General features: G+C 39.1%; 1 protein-coding gene across 2 annotated transcripts in view; it reads right to left on the bottom strand.

The window, feature by feature from the left end:
* Window positions 1-890: 890 nt before the first annotated feature.
* Window positions 891-21,589, bottom strand: part of LOC106714168 (proto-oncogene tyrosine-protein kinase ROS) — a 32,987-nt gene continuing 12,288 nt past the window's right edge. The window contains exons 3-37 of one of the 2 annotated variants that reach the window (XM_014507136.2): window positions 15,241-15,300; window positions 15,078-15,168; window positions 14,119-14,339; window positions 13,508-13,756; window positions 13,118-13,265; window positions 12,873-12,992; window positions 12,441-12,771; window positions 11,929-12,138; window positions 11,298-11,699; window positions 11,120-11,214; window positions 10,825-10,963; window positions 10,348-10,549; window positions 9,982-10,171; window positions 9,715-9,833; window positions 9,371-9,566; window positions 9,116-9,282; window positions 8,662-8,852; window positions 8,339-8,576; window positions 7,949-8,218; window positions 7,498-7,703; window positions 6,537-7,363; window positions 6,295-6,429; window positions 5,925-6,159; window positions 5,539-5,732; window positions 5,247-5,382; window positions 4,731-4,864; window positions 4,273-4,488; window positions 4,008-4,147; window positions 3,459-3,815; window positions 2,928-3,147; window positions 2,683-2,780; window positions 2,343-2,452; window positions 2,055-2,218; window positions 1,674-1,727; window positions 891-1,340 (exon numbers count right to left, since the gene is read on the bottom strand). In XM_014507136.2, coding sequence (XP_014362622.2) covers window positions 931-1,340; window positions 1,674-1,727; window positions 2,055-2,218; window positions 2,343-2,452; window positions 2,683-2,780; window positions 2,928-3,147; window positions 3,459-3,815; window positions 4,008-4,147; window positions 4,273-4,488; window positions 4,731-4,864; window positions 5,247-5,382; window positions 5,539-5,732; window positions 5,925-6,159; window positions 6,295-6,429; window positions 6,537-7,363; window positions 7,498-7,703; window positions 7,949-8,218; window positions 8,339-8,576; window positions 8,662-8,852; window positions 9,116-9,282; window positions 9,371-9,566; window positions 9,715-9,833; window positions 9,982-10,171; window positions 10,348-10,549; window positions 10,825-10,963; window positions 11,120-11,214; window positions 11,298-11,699; window positions 11,929-12,138; window positions 12,441-12,771; window positions 12,873-12,992; window positions 13,118-13,265; window positions 13,508-13,756; window positions 14,119-14,339; window positions 15,078-15,168; window positions 15,241-15,300 — 7,275 coding nt within the window. In that variant the 3' untranslated portion in view covers window positions 891-930. The remainder of the gene's footprint in view (window positions 1,341-1,673; window positions 1,728-2,054; window positions 2,219-2,342; window positions 2,453-2,682; window positions 2,781-2,927; window positions 3,148-3,458; window positions 3,816-4,007; window positions 4,148-4,272; window positions 4,489-4,730; window positions 4,865-5,246; window positions 5,383-5,538; window positions 5,733-5,924; window positions 6,160-6,294; window positions 6,430-6,536; window positions 7,364-7,497; window positions 7,704-7,948; window positions 8,219-8,338; window positions 8,577-8,661; window positions 8,853-9,115; window positions 9,283-9,370; window positions 9,567-9,714; window positions 9,834-9,981; window positions 10,172-10,347; window positions 10,550-10,824; window positions 10,964-11,119; window positions 11,215-11,297; window positions 11,700-11,928; window positions 12,139-12,440; window positions 12,772-12,872; window positions 12,993-13,117; window positions 13,266-13,507; window positions 13,757-14,118; window positions 14,340-15,077; window positions 15,169-15,240; window positions 15,301-21,589) is intronic. The other variant, XM_045679946.1, reaches the window with a different exon arrangement.

Raw genomic sequence — 21,589 nt, 5'->3', positions numbered from 1 at the left:
AAATATCACATTGTTAGGATTGAAAAGTGAATTTCCACTGGTGTAACTGAAAATTTACCTTTTATTCTCTTTGAAGAATAGAGATAAATGATATTTGATATAAGATTTTCGCCAGTGGAAATTCACTTTTAGATTTTACTTCTATTCCTCAAGCTTTAGTTAGTCTTTGTATCAGGTGGCACAATGTTAGCATTTTTTTTAAATATTTTAAAGTAATTTTTTGATGTATTGATTTGGTTTCTTTATTAGTTTATTCGTTAACTTCGAAATATAAAAAATCAAAATTTAATTTAAAAATCCTTTTTTTTTAATTCAAATTGTGACATCGAGGCTAAGAAATAATCAATAGTAATTGTATGTACGTGTATCCACATAATAAATAGCTTACTGTTTTTGGATAAAATATTGTTATTGATTGTCTGTATGTTTTTGTTTGTGTTTGCGGAACATTTATTATTAACGTTTTGGTATCGGAAATAAAAATACAATTTATATTCACAACATTCTACTAAATTCATGTAAAATTTACACAAACAATAGAAAAGTAATTGTATACAGAATTTAATGTAATAGTTAATTAAGAAAGTCGTCGACATTGTGTCCATTACATTATAGATTTGAATAAAATACATTCTGATATGTATATTTGTTTTTTATTTATATACAAATAAAGTCATCAAAACATATTATACATTTATTAAAAAGTAACAAATAAGTAGGAATAAATTAGAAATAAATGCATTGGATATGCACAAACATTACCTTGTACTATCGGCGAACCCTCACGTGAGATATACACAAATGCTTAATCTTACAATTATATGTACAAAAACCGTTTATTTACAAAATCATTTAATAAATATATTTTTTTAAATTAAACATCTAATTGTATTTGCCGATCGGTGGAATAAAGAATGCTAATATCACAGATTAGAATAGTGTTTTAAATATATGTTTGTCGAAGTCATGCGAGGAGCCGGGCCTAGGGTCGGTCTCACAGAGCGAGGCGCGCTTCATGATACCATTTCTTAAGGGGATTATAGTGGCATTGGGTGGTCGCGTATTGGCGCGTAGTGACTGAGTGCGCAGTGCGTGCGGGCGGAGAGGAGGCGCGCGCAGTGAGTGCCGCCTGTACAAGGGGGGTTTGATCAGTCTGTTGGGGGCGACACCGACGATGCTGTGCCGGGAGAAGGGGGTGTATACGGTAGGCGTGCGCGGCACCTCGTACCCGTCCAGCGTGTCTGCGCCAGAGTCACTGTCGTACATCAGCTCGAGGTACTTGGGCGTGTGCTGCGGTAACAGACGAGAAGGTTCCATCTGCGCCTCCGGGAAATCCTCGTCTGAAAGACATTGTCAGTAGGTATCAAGTGACCAAAACCTAAGACTAAAAATTAACATATTTAGTGGTTGACATGCTTGTATGGGTAGATCGTGCTTTTTAATTACTTTTAATTATTGGTATTAGGAATTGGAAATTTAGACAGGTTAAATTTTTGTCACATTCCTTTATTTCATGCGTAAGCCAATAAGTAAGTACAGATTATTTCGTCTATATATTTTATACATTACATGATCAAATGAGATGTATTTTGCCAAGATATGTGGAGCTGATAATTTATAATAAGAAAAAATAATATGATATGGATAATAAGTATAAGAAGCATTAAACGAACCTACGCAGGCGTTTTGATTCTCGTCCAGCAGGTAGGTGCGGTTGTCAACTGCATCTGAACATGCCGCATGCAAAATGCATTAGTTAACAGGTTAGTATCGGATGTAAAGACATGCTTAGTATTATATCTTTGCCCCCTTTGAATAAGAAACACTCGTCCCTATGATCTTATAAATGTTTCACATATGGCTTAAAAAATTAAAGGTATAGTAGTTTTCAGATATCTTGGTGGCTCTTAATATTCCACGAGATGCTGTGCAGAACAGAATGTTAGCTGTAGCGGGATGCGGGGGGGGGGAGCACTTCGCAGCGCGCCGGTGACTGGGCCGCCAAGATAGTTGGAAAGAACTATATTTGTAAAGGTGCAGTGCTAAGTGCGTACCGTCAGCGAGCAGTGTGAGGTAGTGCGGCTGCGGTTGCGGCTGTGCGGCGAGTGGCGCGTGCGGCGGCGCGGCGTCGCGCAGTGACGTCACCAGCGCCAGGCATTGCGCAAACGTTGGCCGCGCCTCCGCGTTGTAGCTCCAGCACTGCTGCAGCAATTCGTACCTGTAAGATATTCGGGAAGTAAGAAAAGTGTGCCGACACTAAAAAGGTAAAAAAATAATTGTCGGCGCTAAAGGATAAAAAGTTATTTTCTTTCAGCCCTTAACAATGATAAAAGCTTTCGTACAGCGCCGGTGGACAGTTGGGGGGACGGTCCGGGGTGCCGCCCGCGCGCACGTAGTCCAACACCTGCCGGTTGGTGCGCGCCGGGTACGGCTGCTGACCCAGGGACAGAATCTGAAAAAAGTTCGAGAAACTTCTAAAACGCGGTTCACCTTATGTTAAATGTTTATCATAAGCAGCTGGGCCGATGATAAGATTTGCAGGAGGAAAGTACCAATAATAGAGAATGGCCGACTTGTAAACTCTTTATAACTGAAAATAAAACTATATGACGCAGGTGCGTGCGATAAGGATACCTGGATTTATATCAATCTTAGAAACTTATTGTGAACGTAGTTACTAACCTCCCAACATAGTACGCCCCACGCCCACACGTCAGACTGACATGAAAATATACCGTCCACTAGGCACTCCACGGCCATCCATCTTACGGGCAGTAGACCTACAATAATACAAGAAATTAATAATGTGAGGTTAGTTGCCGGTTCCATTTTAAGTGGAGGGACTATTAGTATAAAGAACACATGAAGTTTGGTCATTATTGAAATTAGTTCAAAGATATTGTAGATATTCAAGACTCGTATTTTACCTTCCCCTTCCTTCCTGTAGTAGTCGTTCTTGTATATATCCCTTGCGAGGCCGAAGTCTCCAATTTTGACAAGTCTGCCGGCGGCGCGATGTGACACGAGGCAGTTCCGCGCGGCCAGGTCGCGGTGCACGAAGTGCATCTCCTCCAAGTACCGGCAGCCCTTCGTCACGTCCACGCACATGTTCAGCAAGTCTAGTAGTGTTAGCGATTCCGGTGTGTACTGCAAATATTTTAAATTGAACTATTATTTTTGTCAATATGTAGTTCTAGGATCGATAGCATTGAGTGTCCGACATCGATTCAAATTGAGATAAAAGAATAGCAGCAAGCAAGTAATTAAATCTTAAGTAAATCAGACTTTAAAATAACGCCTTGATTCGTAAATTAAATGGACTTCACCAATAACAAATGTATTCTACTTTAAAGAGTCGTTATTTGGTCTCTGCGAGGTATTTGGAGTAGATTTCTGAAACTAAATCTCTGAAGGTAGACCATTTAATGTCTCTGTGTATGGTAGTAATAGTAGCATACCAATGAGGGTCGCTTGGCGCGGAGATAGCTGAGCAGATCGCCGGCCTCCATGAGCTCCATGAGGATGTAGTGAGGGTCGTTGTCAAGACAGACGCCCAGCAGTCGCAGGATGTGCTCGTGCTTGAAGTTGGACATCAGAGCCGCCTCCTTTAGGAACTCGGCTTTCTCCTGCTCCGTGGCCCCTTTCCTTAGCGTCTTGACAGCGACTTTAGTGTCACCAGTGCCGTTGTTGAGGCGAGCGACACCTTCAAATACCTCGCCGAATGCGCCGGAGCCGAGGAACTTGTTGAGTGTTATGTGATCGCGGCGCACGTGAGGCAGCGCCGCTATCTCCGCCTCTGTTGGACTTGCTGCGCCCTGAGATTTGATTTCATGTTTATTGCTGAGTTTAGGTGATCTACGGTTCTTTTGATTCACAGTCTCTTTAACTTTTTAACGTGATATAAAAATATTCTAAACATTTTATTAATGGCTGGCACTATGCCGCCCTTTAAAAAAGAATTTACTCACTCACTTACATCTAATTAAAAAAAAAACAGTTAATGTTACCTGGTTGTACAATATGTTATTAGAATGTCTGATGGGTAGCTGCCGCAGCGTGGCCAGCTCTACGTCGGGTCCGCGGCGCGCCGTCAATGTGTTCATCTGAGCTTCTAGAGCAGCCTTCTTTTTATTACGGTTTTTGTAAGCTGAAATAAAAAAAATATCTCATTCCATTTATAACAATAAAAACCGATGCAGTTTCTATAATAGCATGCCTACTCGCAGTACCAGCACATCCAAGACAAATGCAAGTATTGAGATAGAAACGTACTGTAGAGCAGAAGGGCGGGCACGGCGAGGGCGAGCGCGGCGATAGCGGCTAGTGCGGCGGCGAGAGCTGCGGGGTGCGGGCGCGGCGCGGCGGCCAGCGGGGCGCCCGACAGCACCGCGCCCGCAGACAGCGCGCCCCAGCCGTGCTGGTTGCGAGCCTGCACATGCGCCACGTACCCCGCGGATACCTCGCCCGCGCCGATCAGCCAGTATGATTCTGTCAACAAATATTTAATATACATCTAGCTGCCACTTTTCCCTACGTTTCTGTCGTTTGGCACGGAATAAGTGTAACTATCAATCGACCACTATTTCTAAATTTACTATCTTACACATACGTTCGTTCTATCTTCCTATTAACCTCAATATCTGATTCACTATAAATAAATATCTTGACATAATCATCAAAACAAACAATGGAAACTATAAAATTAAGACGATGTCGCAATTGTGTCTCACCGGTGCCATTGTGAAGCAGTTCGAGTCCCTCGCGTATTATCCGTATCTTCATATCATCGTCGATGTCACTTGGCAAGTTGGCCGGCAACAGCTCACTGTAGTTCTTCACACTAATTTCTTCCGTAGTCGTATCACTTAAACAACATGGTAATAGAAAGTGCCAGCAAGTAAACAGCAATGGCAGACAAGCAAAAGGAAAAATAAGTGTAATATATAATATCTATAGATATTAATAATTGGAGTGTCTGTATGTAATGTCAAGAAAAAAAAAACATATTTCGTCCACAATTTTTTTTTGTCTGTGTGTATGTCCACAAGGCTGCATTTGTTCCGGGTAATTTCTGGAACGGCTGGACAGATTTTGATGGAACTTTGAATGGAAAGTAGCTGATGCACGTAAGAATGTTATAGGCATTTTTTTAAAATTCTGCGCTGACGGAGTCGCGGGCGACCGCTGTTTTTAATATAATTTTAATATTTTTTTGTTTTAAGTGTGTAAGTAATTAAAAAACTTACATATGTTGTGGTCGTCCCCAAACACGGTATTCTGTGACTGGATAACCTTTGGGATCGGGTTCGGCCCACCAGGCGCGGAGCACTTTGTCGCCCACTGCCTGCACACGTAAAGGGCCCGGCGGTCCCGGCACGTCGCCTGTTCACAACGAGTAATTAATATTAACAAAGTTAACTGAAGAAATTATTTCTGAATATGATTTCATATTTCACTTGTCATTGCTTGCTTGGAGACATCTTTTGAAAACGAATAAAAATAAGACACTGTTATCTTGTTATATGATTGATACATTACCCAGTGTTTCGTAAGTGAATATATCTTCATTGGGCCAGTAGAAGTGCGGCGCTTGCGGCACGTACTGCAGGCGCAGGCGGAAGCGGTAGCGGGTGCGCGGACGCAGATCTCCCGCCCGCCACTCGCCCCCCGCGACCCGCTCGCACGCCCGCCACGCGCCCTTAGGCATTGCCTCGCTGTACTCCACGCTGTAACTACAATCAAATATACTGTGTTACAAATTGCTGCACTCAGAGTACTGTGTCTAGATTCATCATATTAAATCCACAGTAAGCGATTCCTTAGTCATCACTTAACGACTAAGTATGTCAGTTAGTAAGTATTTTGCTAAGATTTTTGAGTTAATGATACAAGCTGAAAGAGTAACAGGTATAAAAGATACTCACTGGTGCAGGTTGTACGCAGTGGGAGGTGTCCAGACGACGCGCAGGGCGTAGGCAGTGGCGTTGCGCAAGGCTAGAGGTGCGGGCAGCGGGTAGGTGCGCAGGCGCAATGCGGGCGAGTCGCCGGCGCGGCTGCTGTGTGCCGAGCGCGCGCGCACCCATACGCTGTACCGCGTGTCGGGGCTCAGCCGCGTCATGTTCGCACTCCCGCCCTCCGACACCTCGAATGTATTGTGCTCTGAAAATAAACGAAGCAACAATTTGTTATTTCAATGCCGGTACTGAAATTTAAAACTATTTTACATTGGAGTGAAAATTATGCTGTTCCTCCCTATATTTATGTTGATTACTTATATGCGTAAAGAAATGTTACCTTTTAATGGCAATGAGGAAGAATCGTCCGTGCCCCAGTGCAACTCGTACCACAGTCCGGGATCCGGGGTCCACGTGACGCGAGCCAGCACCGGGCTCAGTACGGTCGCCTTCACGTCTTTAGGAGCTGTCGGAGCTGGCATGGAAAACAACTGATTTTAGAACCATAGTAAAACATAACTTAGAAGATAAGAAATATATCATGTGGTTTGTAGGTAATTTCAGCAATTTATAAACACTTACCTTCCGCAGCAGTTTGTAGGACCATAGGAGTTCCAACAATAGGCGCGACTTCGTGTAACTTAGCGTAGTAATTGGTCGCTTCCAACATCACCGTGTAATTGGTGAAAGGACTTAATTCGTTTAGAATTACTTCAGAGCTTGTTGTTATCTTATAAGGACATGTCTTCTTGTCACAAAATATCGGCTTGTTTGATGTTTTCAAACGATAATAAACGGTATATTCGATCGCAGCCATTTCATAATTATACTGATGGCAGTATTTAGGTTTGCCAACTTTAGGCATCTGCAACGTCAGACTGTTAGCCGAGTTTGAAATTACAGTAGGATGCAGGTTGTGCGCCTTCGGGAACAAACACTGTCGAGGCGGGTATGGCTGAGTGGCCGGGTCTAACGTCATTATCTTATATCCGTAGAACGCTTTCACTTGTTCAATCTCGCTTTTCGTTAATTTGTTCGTGTAATAGATAGACTTTTCCGTTGAATTAAACCAATAAATGTATTTACTATCCACAGTAATCGCCATCGGCGTAAAGCCGTATCTTTTCTTTGAGGCGTCTACGACTACCCTACATTTGCATGCCGACATATCGGTAGAAACAATTTGATGCACCCAGGGATCGACCCAGTATAATTCTATGTCGTCTTTCGCCATATCGAGTGTGAAAGTTTTAGCCACTTGAGGATTTTCTGGACAATTACAATTGCCGCGTAAATGTGGCGCTTCGTCGTGATTGGAAAAAAATGTGCGTATGTGTGATCCATTGATCCTTGATGTCATCAGTGTACCCAGACCGGGATGATTATTTTCTTCGTACCAATACAATGACCTGTGGGTATTAGGTACACAAATGTTATTTTTTTATAATTTAAAATCTAAATTTAACTAAACATTTCGGACAAAACTCGTATAATCGTATAAAAATTAGGGTAAAAAATCGTCATGAACACATTTTTTCCTTACCCGTGTAGCGGTGCTATCTGCAAGCCGTAGATTGGTTGTTTCCTGGCAAATAACCTAGCTATCTGCGGCCTCGTATTTGGAATACCGAGGCTCGCGCGGTACACCACGTAGGACTCGGTGGCCGTCACCTCGTGCTGGCTCCAGTACACAGCCCGCCCAACCCAGTCCGCGCAGATACTTGTTGCGGAAGCATTTATTGATGTTAACTGAAAGAAAGTAGAAAAGAAGTGTACATTTGAAACAGAAGTAGGGAGCCATTACTGTTGGAGTAAGAAATGATTTAAATATCTCTGCTCCTTATTTGCTATTACTGATTATTAATAAATGTTTCATCCAGCTCATTTAGTCTACTGCTCTCCTTTTTATTAATCGTATGTGTAGCGGTTGTATTTTAATATCAGGTAAATTTCTTCTTTCAGTCATATGTCAAAATAATAGATTAGATATTTACCTTATAGTGCCCGCTACCGTTAATTCTCGATGAGAATATTTCTTCAAGGTTGTTCACCCAGTACACGACATTTTCCTCTGTGGAGACGACAAAGTCGACCGGCTTGCCCGTGCTCTTCGGTATGATCTCACTCTCGCCGGAGTCCAAATCGAAGATCTTAATCGATTCTTGTGAAGACAGCATCACTTTCGGTATGGGATTTATTTCATCGGACGGCGCTGATATTATTTCAGAAAATTCACCGTAACCAGCGTCTGTGTAAGCTCTCACCTAGTAAACAAAAAGGAAATTGACTATTTACTCGGACCTTGTTTAATGCTTACAATTGGTTCAATAATAATTTAACAAAACATGGTGTATATTTGAGACGTAAAAATATGTATTGTTTACCCTGAAAAAATAAATAGAATTAGGCATGAGATCCCTGAGCATGATCTGCGTGTGCAGCGGCGGCAGAATGGCGGCTGGACACGCGGAGGACTTGGGGGGCGGGGAAGTGGCGAGCGCGCTGGAGGCCGAGGAGTTGATGGCAGCCGGCTGCGACCAGCACTGCACCTCGTACTGCCGGATGACACCGTTGGCGCGTGACGGCGCCTTCCAGCGGAACACCGCGGTCAAAGGGCCCCCACTGAAAAGAATTAGTAAAGTTAGTAGGTTCGGGATGAAAGTGATAAACTAGTCCGCATATTTTTCCGGAACGTTTGTTTGCTGACCTGTGTGCGGGCTGTACGTATAGTGCGGGCGCGGTGGGCGGTGCGGGCGCTGCGGGCGGCGAGCGGGTGTGCGCGCGCGCCGCTACGCCACCGCCCCAGTGCGTGTAGGCGCGCACCGTCACCTCCGCCGCGCTGTACGGCCGCGGACACCGCTCCCCGTGCACCTCCACCCACGGTACCTCCACTGTCCTCTGTTGTAACAAAAATAAAGTATTTATTATTAGCTACGGACGACTTACACTTTCACATTTACTAATTGTAATAGGAGATACAAGTAAGTCATCAACATTTAAGTGACCATCAACGTCTACTATAATTGCTAATCATAAAAATAACTCTCAAAAGCAGTCGAGAATGAGTCGCAAACGGATGGTAAAGTAAGAAACTTGCATTAGTTTCTCATTTTAAAAAAATATATAAATTTTCTATATAGACTGTGATTTCATTCCTTTACCTCAATCTTGAACTGTCCCTCGAACAGCAGGCTGACGTCGTAGAAGACCTTCGCATGCTGCAAGTTGACACGACGCGCCGGCGCCCATGTCACGTTGAACCGCTCCCAAGACCCCACAATGGCTATAGATGATGCGTTTATTGTCTCCGGTATTGCTATTATATATTCTGTAACGATATTTAAATTGTAACATAAATACATGGTTAAGTTTGATATGATATTTTACACCCAGAAACATGAAGTCAAGGATCATACCGCTTTGGGCATGTACGGTTGGATCTCTAACCGCGATGACATGCACTCTGGGCATGAGGTCGGCGGTGTAGCGGCCCGCCAGGTCGGAGACCACTGCGCGTGCTGCGTCCGCCACCCACACCAGCCGCCCGCTGAAGTAACACAGCGGGCCCAGCGTCGCCGTACCCGACAGCCGCGACACCAACGACCCTGACACCTAACAAACACAACAGTTAAGTCAATGTCAATGATTAAAAGAAATTATGCCTTGCAATGTGCAGAAGACCAACTAATTCTCTTGTCCAGATGATAGGACATCAATTAGACTCTATGGAAAGGAACCAAAGTCAGATAAGTACACACACCTCACTAATTCCAGTAGATATTTTGTCAGCGGTCGGTGCTCGATGCAGCTCTGAACCGTCGTAGCTTCTCACCAACCAGTACAGCCATTTCTTTTCCAAGTCCGCTGTTAGGCCCATTACTGAAAACCGATCAAACATTATTTTTGGTACCGGAATTGGACTGTTGATGTTCAAATCTAGGTTAACACAAGAATTTCCAACGAAGAAGGTATCAATAGAAAAATATCAAATCTTTAAAAAAGAAATGAATTCTGATAACGTTGTTACCTTGTTTTCCACTAAATAATTGGGCAGGATAATAAATGATCCTGTTCTCGCCGTTGAGTCGCGCGGCTTCGACGGCATGTCCTGTGCTCCAGTAGATGTAGGCGGCCAGCGAATCGATGGTCAGCTCTTTAGCCACCGTCACAATGGGTACCGGCTCACGGCCGCTGCCGTCAAAGTTGCCGCGACTGATCTATATAGCATACGTTCATTTATTTCATAGTCAAATTACGGTCAAAAAATGTCGCCATGCAATATTTTTTCTGTCTCAAAGAAAAAAAAACTGGATAACAACTAAGTGCGGCTGTTAGAGGTAAAACTGGCTCCTGTTGAAAGTTGTACAATACGTTTTTTAGATGATGTACTCACTAGCTGCTGTTTGGGATTGGACCAGTATATCTTATGTCCAACCCAGTCGACGGCGAGGCTGGCGACGTTATCGAGGGCGGGCAGGAGACCGCGCGCGTTTGATGTACAATTGTACCACATCACGGTGGAAGCGTTCGTCACCAAGTAGACCACGTCGCGGTACCACGATATGTCTGTTATGTACAAGTTCTTCAAGTGACTACTGAAAATTACAATACATATTTAAATCACTACCATTGGTTTGGATAACGTGAAAGTAGCAAAAAGTCAGGCTAAAATATTCAGTGCTCCAGTAGAACTAAAAGTTTATGCAATGATGAATAAATATTGACTCTATATTCTAAACAAACGTATACTATATAATACTAGGTTATCACTGTTTAGGTTTAGCAAATTTACACTTAGGTTAATAAAAACATAGGACAAGTTGATTGACTGGGAAAGAATCTAATACGATTTTAATGTAGCTGAGGATACCTGTGAATCAAGGTTTTCATGTTGTCTCCAGTCAAGTCAGTTTGTAGTAGACCATCAGGTCCTGACCACAGTAAAGTGCTGTGTAATGTTGTAGGGGTAGAGGCTAACGTTTTACCAATGAACTCGGACGACCACGGTCCTGAAATAAAATTATAATTACCTAATGCCGAATGTCGACAAGATGAGGCAGGAAAATGTCATATTAGACAAATAATATTGTACTTTTACTTAAACATCTTGTCTATTATAATGTTGATAAAATCATTTGCTAAAAAAAACATATAGTGATAACTACCTGATCCCGACTCTGTCTCCGCCGCAACTTTTATCACGTACTCTGTGTCTTGCTTTAAATTTTTTGCCACATACATGGATTCGTTGATATTTTTACTGTAAAAATGACAGTTAATTAAATAATTTTAGTAAGGTTACAATAGTTTTTTTTTTAATAATCTCTTCTATATAAATCTTACATGTTAATAGTTTCTCCTGTATCCATATGCGTCAGTTGCAGATGAAACGTCCACTGCTGCCAGGCGCCGTTGCCCTGGTGACCCAGCAGATGTGGCGGGGACCAGGAGACCTTCGCGCGGTCGATGCCCATCACACCTTGCACCCCTAATGGTGGGTTGACAGGTACCGGAATCGGCTGGCAGCTTCTCAGCGCCACCAGCACTTGACTAGTTGCCACTACTTTAGTATTGAACGCCAGAGGATACTCGTTGTGGAAGTAGCTGTCGCTCTTCGCGTGGTATTCCTCTATCAACATTTCTCTGCCGTTCGTCCAGTAGAACAGACCACTGGCGTATGCTATCGACCTCACCGATGAGAACATCGGCGTCTGCGTATTTGGTCTGAAGTCAGACACTTCGCGCCTGGAACAAACATTTTCAATTAAGCCAACGGATTTTTACTTTTCTAGAGTCGGCTTTATATTAATATGAAATTATTACGATAGATCATAAAAATAATCTTTATTGCTGTTCGCAGTTAATATCCTAGTGTCATCTACCATAATATATTGAGCGTGAAACATTACCATTATGAAAATAAATATATGACCTCCATTTTATAGCTATTTGACAAAAAAACAAGTATACGAACCCATCTAATGACACAGCTAGAACCGTATTCCGCCTGAGGTGTGCCACGAGCAGCCTAAAGTCGGCGTGATCGACTGTAAAAGCTCCAAGGTGCGCGTCTTTCACTATGCATTTTAATGTAGCATTGTGAGGCACACCGTTAGAGATATTAGCTAGGTCCAAGCGGTATAGACCCCCGTGCTCCACACCACGTAGCGCCCAGAACAAATACCTAAATATTTGCGATTTTTTTTTATAAATTTACAAACAATGCATTTGTAGGAATAAACAATTTTTTGTGGTTAAAAGTGGGTAGAAATTAAAACACTAACTGTCGTCGTGTCCTATTAACTAATTACACAAATTCTATGAAAGTTAGATAAGATATTTTACCGCCATATAAAGAGCAAGAATGTGTTTTATTGCGAAATTGAAACACTTTAAACTCACTCTACGAAAACTGAATTTATTATAAATAAATAATTTAACTTAGATCTATAATTAATTCATATTTAATCTTTAAATATTACTTACCCGTTATAAGCATCCACTTCAAAATGAATCGGCCTTGAGTTAAACCCTGACAATGCTACTATCTGATTTCTTCCTTCAAAATCACATCGTATTATTTCCCAAGTAGAATACAGAGAGGAGTTTGATAAACTGCCATCTCTTGTATAATGCACTTCTCCGAGGATATATAAATGTCGATTCAACCAATCCACGGACAGATCTAAAGGTTTGTATGTATTCTTTGGAGTGATGATGGCGTGAGAGATGCTTCTCTTCGATAAAGAATTGCGATACACGTAACCGCTGGATACAGAAACGAAAAGAGAGTCACTGGAAATATCTAATCCGACACCTGAAATAGAAGAAGTAAATTAAAAAAGAGACATCTTACTCGAGAATATACGAGTACACAAAAATTTGCTGCATCTTATCTTATTTTTTAATTTAACGTACCCGTAATAGTTTCATTGGTAGTGTACAACTCAATAGGATCTGCGAGTATGTCATTTGCAGGAGCAGCTAAAATGTTACGCTCCCCGCCTAATATAAGAATGGGTTGTTGACTGGGAACAGCTGAAAATTATATACTGTTTTAAAATATCGTTAAAAAAACGTAGTTTTTAATTAACTTATCCAAGGTTAGCTATAATGCGTAACATTAAAGATATTTAACAGTTTAATTAATATAATATTGTTACATTTGGGCAGAGGAGGTGTAGAAATCCTGACATAGGCCCGTGGTCCCTCGCCGACCGCGTTGCGCATTGACACCGACACCTCGTATTCGCGCGCCGGCGCCAGATTTTGAAACATGTAGAACAATGTCTTGTTCGACGCCGGCATGTCCTGGAGCAAGTAAAAACATACTGAAACTCATGTCTTTTGTAATATTTTTCCTATTTTTCCATAGAGTAACTACTCGGACTCGGCCACTATTTATTTTCAATATTCACAAGTTTAAACGTACACCAAAGAAGACCTTAAGAACTCAAGGAGTCCTTAGTGACCAATTTATTGTAGCAAAGTTAAAGATTGTAATGTAACCTGCTTTAGGATTTTATATTTCTACAAAAAAAATCTGTATTTACCTCTAGCGCATCATTAGTATTAGGCTGTGTGTCGGCAAGTCGCAGCACGTACGAGATGAGGGGTCCGTTGGGGAAGGGCCCGGGCTGCCAGGAGATGGCGACGCGGCTGGGGTCGGGAGCGGCAGCGCGCAGTGCGACGGGCGGCGAATCGGGCTTGCCGCTCTCCAGTGTAGATATGACCACAGAGGGCGCTGAGTACACAGGCTCGCCGCTGCTCACACGGCCGGAGAGGAAGATCGCTACGCGAAACTAAATTGGATAAAAGTGATTTTGTAAAAGTGTTCTTTATTTTATTAGACCAATTAACAATTAATAAGTTATTTCAAGTTAAAAATAGCTGTCAACGAAAATTAAATGAAATAATTGTTAACGTTAATTACGTAATAAGGAAAAAAGTCGAACGATATCCATAGGGCGCTTTGAAGTATGTGAATCAAATTCATTTTCAAAATTCGTAAGTCGTATAGGCTACAGGAGACCCATGAAAGCCTTTATGTGCTTATTTCAATTGGACAATAAGGTCTCAAAACAATCTCGAATGTGCAGACACTTCAAACCTAAGAAATAACATACACACGTCTTGACGAACTTGTCAATTCAGTCTGACTTACTCTGTATTTAGTGTACGGACGCAGATTATCAACATGTATGATGGAGCGATCAGCGTGACTCGCGTTAGAGTAGTACTGCCATGTGCCAGGTAGCTCCTCGTAGCGCCACTGCACCAGGTGGCTGAGGTTAGCCACGCCGGGCGCTTCCCACACCAGTGATAGCGACCTAGCTGTCAGACTATCCGCTACCAGCGCAGGTGCGCTCGGTGTACCGATCAGCTCTACAAATTTATATAGTAATTTATTCCTAACTAAACTTGATAATTGTATCAACAATAATTAAGACAGCAATAAAGTACAATAAATGTATTTAAACCTAAGTGTAAGATTAAAAGAAGAAAGATCGCATAAGTACCAAAAATAAATAAGAAGACTAATTATAGTCGCTTAATGTTAAGTTCTTCTTATGTTGTTTTTTTTATAACAAACTAGCGACCCGCCCCGGCTTCGCACGGGTGCAATGCAAAATATATCTACTACAGAATAAATGCACAATTTATTTAAGGTACTTAAATGGATAAGGATTAATGCTGTATTGTTTAAAATCACTTCGTAAAAGAATAAAAATGGTTATGCTGGGTTATCCCTAAGAGATAGACATATACCATCGCGGACTTTTTTGTTGAACTTTTTAAGGTGAACAATACTGTAGTACATTATTTTGGTCTATCTCGTAGGGTTCAGCCAGCGTTTGCAATATAAGCGCAAAAAAACGTGCTTATTTACGACATCACATTAGAAAACTTTAAATTTATCAGTGTTTCTCTACTATATTATGCATTTATTATACATACAAACCTTCCTTAAGAATCACTCTATCTATTAAAAAAAACCGCGTCAAAATCCGTTGCGTAGTTTTAAAGATCTAAGCATACATACGGACATACAGCGAAAGCGATTTTGTTTTATACTATGTATTGATTAATTTATAAAGAAAATAAAATATTGAAAGAACTAACCTCTTAACTTTTGAAAGTAAGTATTAAGAGCCTCATTGCATCCCATCACGCAATACAACTCCCGAGAAAATACAGTTTCCGATGTTACATTCTGAAACGATAATATTCATAAGCACAAATCTTAAACCATAAAATATATGTGAAGCAAAGGTTTTAAACTTACGCAAACATTCTGGCAGGAATTTTTTAATCCCAATTGCCATAAACTGCATCCCAATCGACACTGAAAACAAAAATATATATTGTAAAAAAAGTTTGATTTTTTTGTAAAAAATTGCCTAAAGAATTGCCTAAACAATTGCCTAAACGAGACGGGTTATCTTACTAATAATATAAATGCGAATGTTTGTTTGAAGGTATCTCCAGAACGGTTCAATGGATTTTGATAATATTTGGCAAGGTTGTAGAACATAGTCTGGAAGAACACATAGACTACCTATAAAGTTATTTTTTAATGCCGCGGGGAAAGAGTCGCGGGCGACAGCTAGTAAATTATAATTTAACAACGGATAATAACTGTCTGATAACATAACATGTATAACTGTAGCGTACCTACGTTTTTTTCAGACGTAAAGTGGGTCAACATATCTGTGCACGTTGCTTACGTTTGTTTTATGATTTTGTAAATCGTTTGCGAGAGTTTGGCGTGTTTACGTCGCACACGTGTTGCTCTTGAAGACAGCTCTAAACATTCACATGCATGACATGACTTTCAAGTGGCTCACAACATTTAAATTCTGTTTCATTTCAATATTTACATTTTTTTATTCGAGTAAATTACTGACATGACAGATTAGATGTAATAAGCGAGAAAAGCCATGACATTTCACAACAAAAAATCTTAAATTTATACCTTATCATTAAAACCAATTATTAAGTAGGACTGCTACTGGAAACTAAAACTGATATTGAATCCTTTTTCATCATTTTAATTCTCAGGTTTAATGGATGAAAAAACATAGACAAATTATGAACCTTTTCCCTTTTCAAATCGTTCGTTTCGTTTAAAAATAAAGTTTACGTTTACGCAAAAAGACGTTAGTTGTAACGGAATTCCTCGCTTGGGTGACGACCTTTACGGATAGTGACCTGCAGCCGGAAGACACAGGTGACTTAAGTGCCCTAATAACAAGTGAACTTTATTATGTCAGTGATACAAATGCGTTATACTCACGAATATAATCACGATCAAAGCTCACGTATATAGTGACAGTTATTAGTGACAATAATTAGTGACGCGGATTATTTTAGAAAGGAACTTAGTTGATGTCCTATTATAAAAATGTTCGCTCTGATATTTAATTGCTTGTTACCTTAGTATCGTCTACAGCTTAAATGATTTAAGCGAACCAGAAAAATAATATGATCAGGTTTCTGAAGACATAGATAATTTCACCTGTGGATTTACTAACATTATTATATTTACAAAACTTTAGATAAAAAGAAAAATATTGACGAGTTTAAAATCGAAAAGATAAATTTGTTTGTCGCAACATGACACAAACGGACTAAAATGATTATTACAAGACCCATATACTTGTAACGGTCATAATAAAATCACCCTAAATAACAAGATATTATCATGCAACACTCAAATAGATGTCATAAATTAAATTAGAAACTCGGTGGGCGATCTTCTCTTCGTTAATGAAGTTATCAACGATGTCGGACGCTGTTTATTACACATTTCAGCATATTAATGCGCATTTGAATTCATTATTATAATTAGTATTGTATATTTGTCAATGAGTTTATTGTTGATAGATACGCATTCATACTGATAATACAATATTATGTTATATTTAGTATTATTCTTTGACAAATAGTGATATCTTTTTAAATTATAGTTACAAAGTTAGTAAGATTAGGAATTTAGGATTACAAGCCACACTATTCTTAAATGCCGCTTACATTTGACAACACTGATTTAAAGCTATTCATTTTATTTGTTCTTCGCGTCCGTCCAAAGCATTCGTTTGCGTCCTTTCAGTCTTAATGGAACACACTTTTAGTACTCCAGGGTCTTTACCCTTCTTTTACTTTTCACTAACATCTTTAAGATTGTAAGTAAGAATGCACACAGATTTGCTACATTCGAATTTTACTTTGTTATAATCCGCAGTGCGCTAAATCCACGTTATTGCTAATTACCGAGCACGTCGCAGTTTCATTGAAAGAAGTCGTGAGCTAATTGAGTCATCAGTGTACGCGGAACAATTATAACGTGGCAACAGGCGCGGGCAAGCGCTTTAGGATCAGCGTTGGATTCGGCACAATTGTCAGACCGCGTACACCCGCACTTACATGGAAAAATTAGGGCAAATCAGCGGCATTGTCGACGCATGCATGTTATAAGTTGATGTAATTCTTGTGTAGTGCTTTCAATTAAAAAAATTAAATCCAAATATTTAACCCTCATTCGCACTGACGCTTTTTTAAACACCGCTTTAAAACTCGGCGTTGGCGACTCTCCAGAATGGAAATATATTTTTTATTTGAACGCTTTTTTAACGCACGATAAAAAAATCGCCCGTGATAATGTGGGGTTAAAGATTTAAATGTTTGGAAGTTGCTAAAAACACATTTATATTATACGGCTAGTTAAAGCTTAGCTTTGACAGTTATAATTTTGTTTACGTAAGTAGAATCAGTGTAAAAATGTTTAGGTTATCAGCCGCTAACATCACAAACGACAATAACAAATGTATCAAATCTGTCCGCAATATTGTCATATTTATAGTTGTGTGTAATTTACGTGATGTTTATCTCTAACTTTTTGGGTCAAACGATTGCGTCTAAGTTTACTTAATTACAGTAAAGATAAAATAAATACAATGTACTTTACATAACAACCAACTACATCCCGCCACAACCATGATTAAGACATAAAATTAACAGACAAACACACTCTATAGTGTTTATTGTGTATCTATAGATACAAAATTTTTTTCAGATATCAGATAATCGATGTAGAAAATATAAGAAATATGAATAACACTTATATATCTAAATATTTGCTAATCTAATTCAACAACAAACAATTTCTTAACAAACGAGTAAAACGCATTAAAATATTGAAAGAATACATTCTTATTCTCTATTGGAATGTAATTTAAATTATGTTTGACTGTCTGAACATGAAATGTCACAACACCACGCCCGAATAACAACCCCCGTACAATTGTTGGACAGACGGACACATCCCGTTTATGATTTGTGTGAACTTCCTTTTATATATTTATTTTCATTCAGTCATTGATGTTTTCTGATGCAAGGCAAAAAAATTGCATTGCCACGTCAATGAAAATAGAAAACTATTGAATAGTTTTGCAAATTCTTACTTTTTCAATTACATAAGGTATAAATTACTTTGAGTCTTTTCTGTTTGTAAGAACTAAGTATCTATGAATGAAAAAAAAAACGATATGACAGAAAAATGCTAAAATGTATTGTATTACATATAATGATTTACATTTAGTTATTTCGAAATATTGTTCGTTAATAATAAGACATTGTTTTGTTATTATATTTAAATTTAAAAAAAATGACATTGTCTGTAGCCACGCGCTGGTAGTTAATAATATCATATAGAAATATTTAGATTATTTCAACGACTAAGCAAATTATAGTGTAATTAAGCAGCATCCTGTCTCGTGCCCTAATAATAACAAAACAATAGTCAACTCCCTTTCGACTCATTAAAATTGTCGTTTTAGTTAATTGTCGGAGCGATTTCGGAAGTGCCCTCGGAAGTCCAATTGAGGGCGTGCGCCGGACGGAGGGCCCGCCTTACTACAACCACTAAACTAACATTATTATGCTTAAATAAGTCTCCATTTTATTTCTTCATTAGCCTATAGTTACTATATTCTTGTACGTTAGTAAGCACCCTCATGTCTAGTATCCTTAGGTTCTATTTCCTTCCTGCAGTGTTTCCGCGAAATTCCACTGCTGACGCCAAAGAGTATTTAAAATACTTGTATTAAATCAATACTTTTGTCTCTGTTTTTCAATAAGTGCGAAGAATTACAAGTGTTTTGTCTATGGAAACCCATAGTTTGTATTCAATAAATAAGTTCAGTTTCAATTAGTGTAATTTTAATTTTATTCTAACGTTATTTAAAAAGAGTTTTATCTATAAAAGGTTACAAATAAATGCGATTAAAACTCTAGCTGATAAAATATATTTATTAAATAACACTTCCCCGGCAACGAACTTTACAGATTTCCACAAAGCAATTAACCTTTCCGCAAAGATTTACTCATGTCTGATGTCAAACAGCGAATACTTTCAGATAATGAGTGCATTATACAGTTTTTATTTAAATTAATTATAGATAGTCGTATCACACGGGTTGTAAAATGGCGCCAGAGAGTGACCAACATCGACATGTGTTATTTTCTAGCAGCATTCGTTACTGACCCTCGATAAACTTTGATTATATGTAATTCATGTCGATAAATGTAAACTTAGAGGATCATCTCGTCAGACTGTGAAAGATGCGTGAAATCATTTCTTTACCAATTGATAAAAATATAGTTTATTATAACTAATGTTCTCTTGTACGATTTGATGTTTTTCTTTCATAAACTTAAACCATTATAGTTTGAGTTTCATTATAAAGTAAACTGAATCGCAAAGAAAAAAAATATTGCGTTAGGATTGGTGTTTTGATAGCGCACAATCAGTGAAACAATAAATATTTTGATAATATTAAATAATATTTCTTATAAAAAATCAATTCAAATAATTAAGTTATAGTAAAAAAATATAAACTGAACACTGAGGCCACATCCCGTCAGTGTTGCCACATAATTTTTAATGAAACAGATTGACGCGCACACCGGAACTTTAAAATATACGGTCGAATGTGACACCGTTTAAAAAGGGACCCAAAATACGTGTTCAGGTCACGCGCTGGCCCACGCCAACCGCTTGACTCCGGCAATTGGATAATGCTGGGGCAAATTGGGACCCACCGGCGCGTTCCCACTCGGCCCCGATACTCCGCTCAAGGGCTCTTTCGCTCTACAACTTTACTGTTGGCCTCTAGCAGCCGCACTAAATATATTGCGCCCTTATTCAACTAAAACATTAATACGATTACGAATGTTTGATTATTTTATATAACCAAAATTTTATTATTTTCCCTTGCAATTGAACTATCCGAGTGTGAAATTTTTATTCAGTTACGAGTACTTATGTTATTTTTAACATAAACTCGATTATTGTTAATACCACTCACTATGGGATTATATTTCCAAAGCACACCTATAAAAAACTAGTGGCAAAAACTTAAACGAATAAAAAAGGTTCTAAAACCAGTTTTTATTATGTTCTTGTTAAGATAAAGAGACAAACTCCTCGTCAAAACAATTTAAACGAACCCAACTCGATGTGGTTGTGCGGTTTCATTGCGAAGTTCCTAAGTCCACCTTCCAGCTCCATTATCAGATAAGCACTAAGCATCATAATATGGCATTTTCACGCGATTTATACATGTATGCAAAATTTCAACTCAATCAGTAACCGGGAAGTCGATCAAATTTAATTTGCAAGATTTGATTATCGCGTTTAGTTCTGCCAGAAAATATGTAAAACCTACACGGTCATAGAAAATAACAAAAAACCTGACATGACAGCTCCAGTACGAAAAGGAAATTTTGACACTTTTTGACATTGACGGGACTTTAAAGCCCCCTGTTAGTGAGCTATCATAATTTAGTTTGACTTATACCCACCGTTCAGATAACTTATACCCACCGGGTCAGATAACATTCCGTCCTTCGCCATACATTACCTCGTTATAGTTGAGACTCGACGATACACAGCTAATAAAGTGGACAAGATTATTCTATTTTTATTCATCTGTTTATCCGTTGGCTCAGTAAATGTACAATAAATCAAGACGTATGAAGTCATATTTGCGTAGTGAAGGTGTGGAGAGCTTCGGGGGTGAAGTGGAGATAAGGGGGGAGGGGGGTTAGGGATTGAATGGGCAAAGAGCGGTCGGGGAACGGGATAATGAGGAAATGAAAATTAGCGCGCGTCCACAGCGAATGCAGTTCTTTATGAATACAATCTCTCTGTGTCACTCTGCTGTGCGAGTTGTTCCTGAATAAATTATGTACTAAATAAATAAATAAATAAATTATGTACTATTCACTTGAACAGCGTTTCTATGATAAATTTTATTGTAGATACTGAATTGTGTCGTGTATCAATAATTAATTTACCTTAATGCTTTATTTAACACGTATTCTATAAGGGAAATGAGAATTTTATGAAATTGAAATAACAAAGTTGAAATCATCTCTACGATTCTCAGTTGAATACTTTTTGAAAAGTCACATAAAAATAAAAATTATTTATTAAGTTACGTTATAGTCTTTCTTAGTAAATACCAACCTGACTTTTTCTGTTTTCTCCTTGGAAACTAGACATATATAAAAGATGTATAACTAATCATCTTATTATAACATATTAAGTACTAACTACAATATAATGTTTG

This window comes from Papilio machaon, chromosome 11 (genome assembly GCF_912999745.1).
Source record: "Papilio machaon chromosome 11, ilPapMach1.1, whole genome shotgun sequence".
In the NCBI taxonomy this organism is placed as follows: domain Eukaryota; kingdom Metazoa; phylum Arthropoda; class Insecta; order Lepidoptera; family Papilionidae; genus Papilio; species Papilio machaon.
The sequence above is the reverse complement of the archived record's forward strand: the minus strand, read 5'-3'. Positions and strand labels throughout refer to the sequence as shown.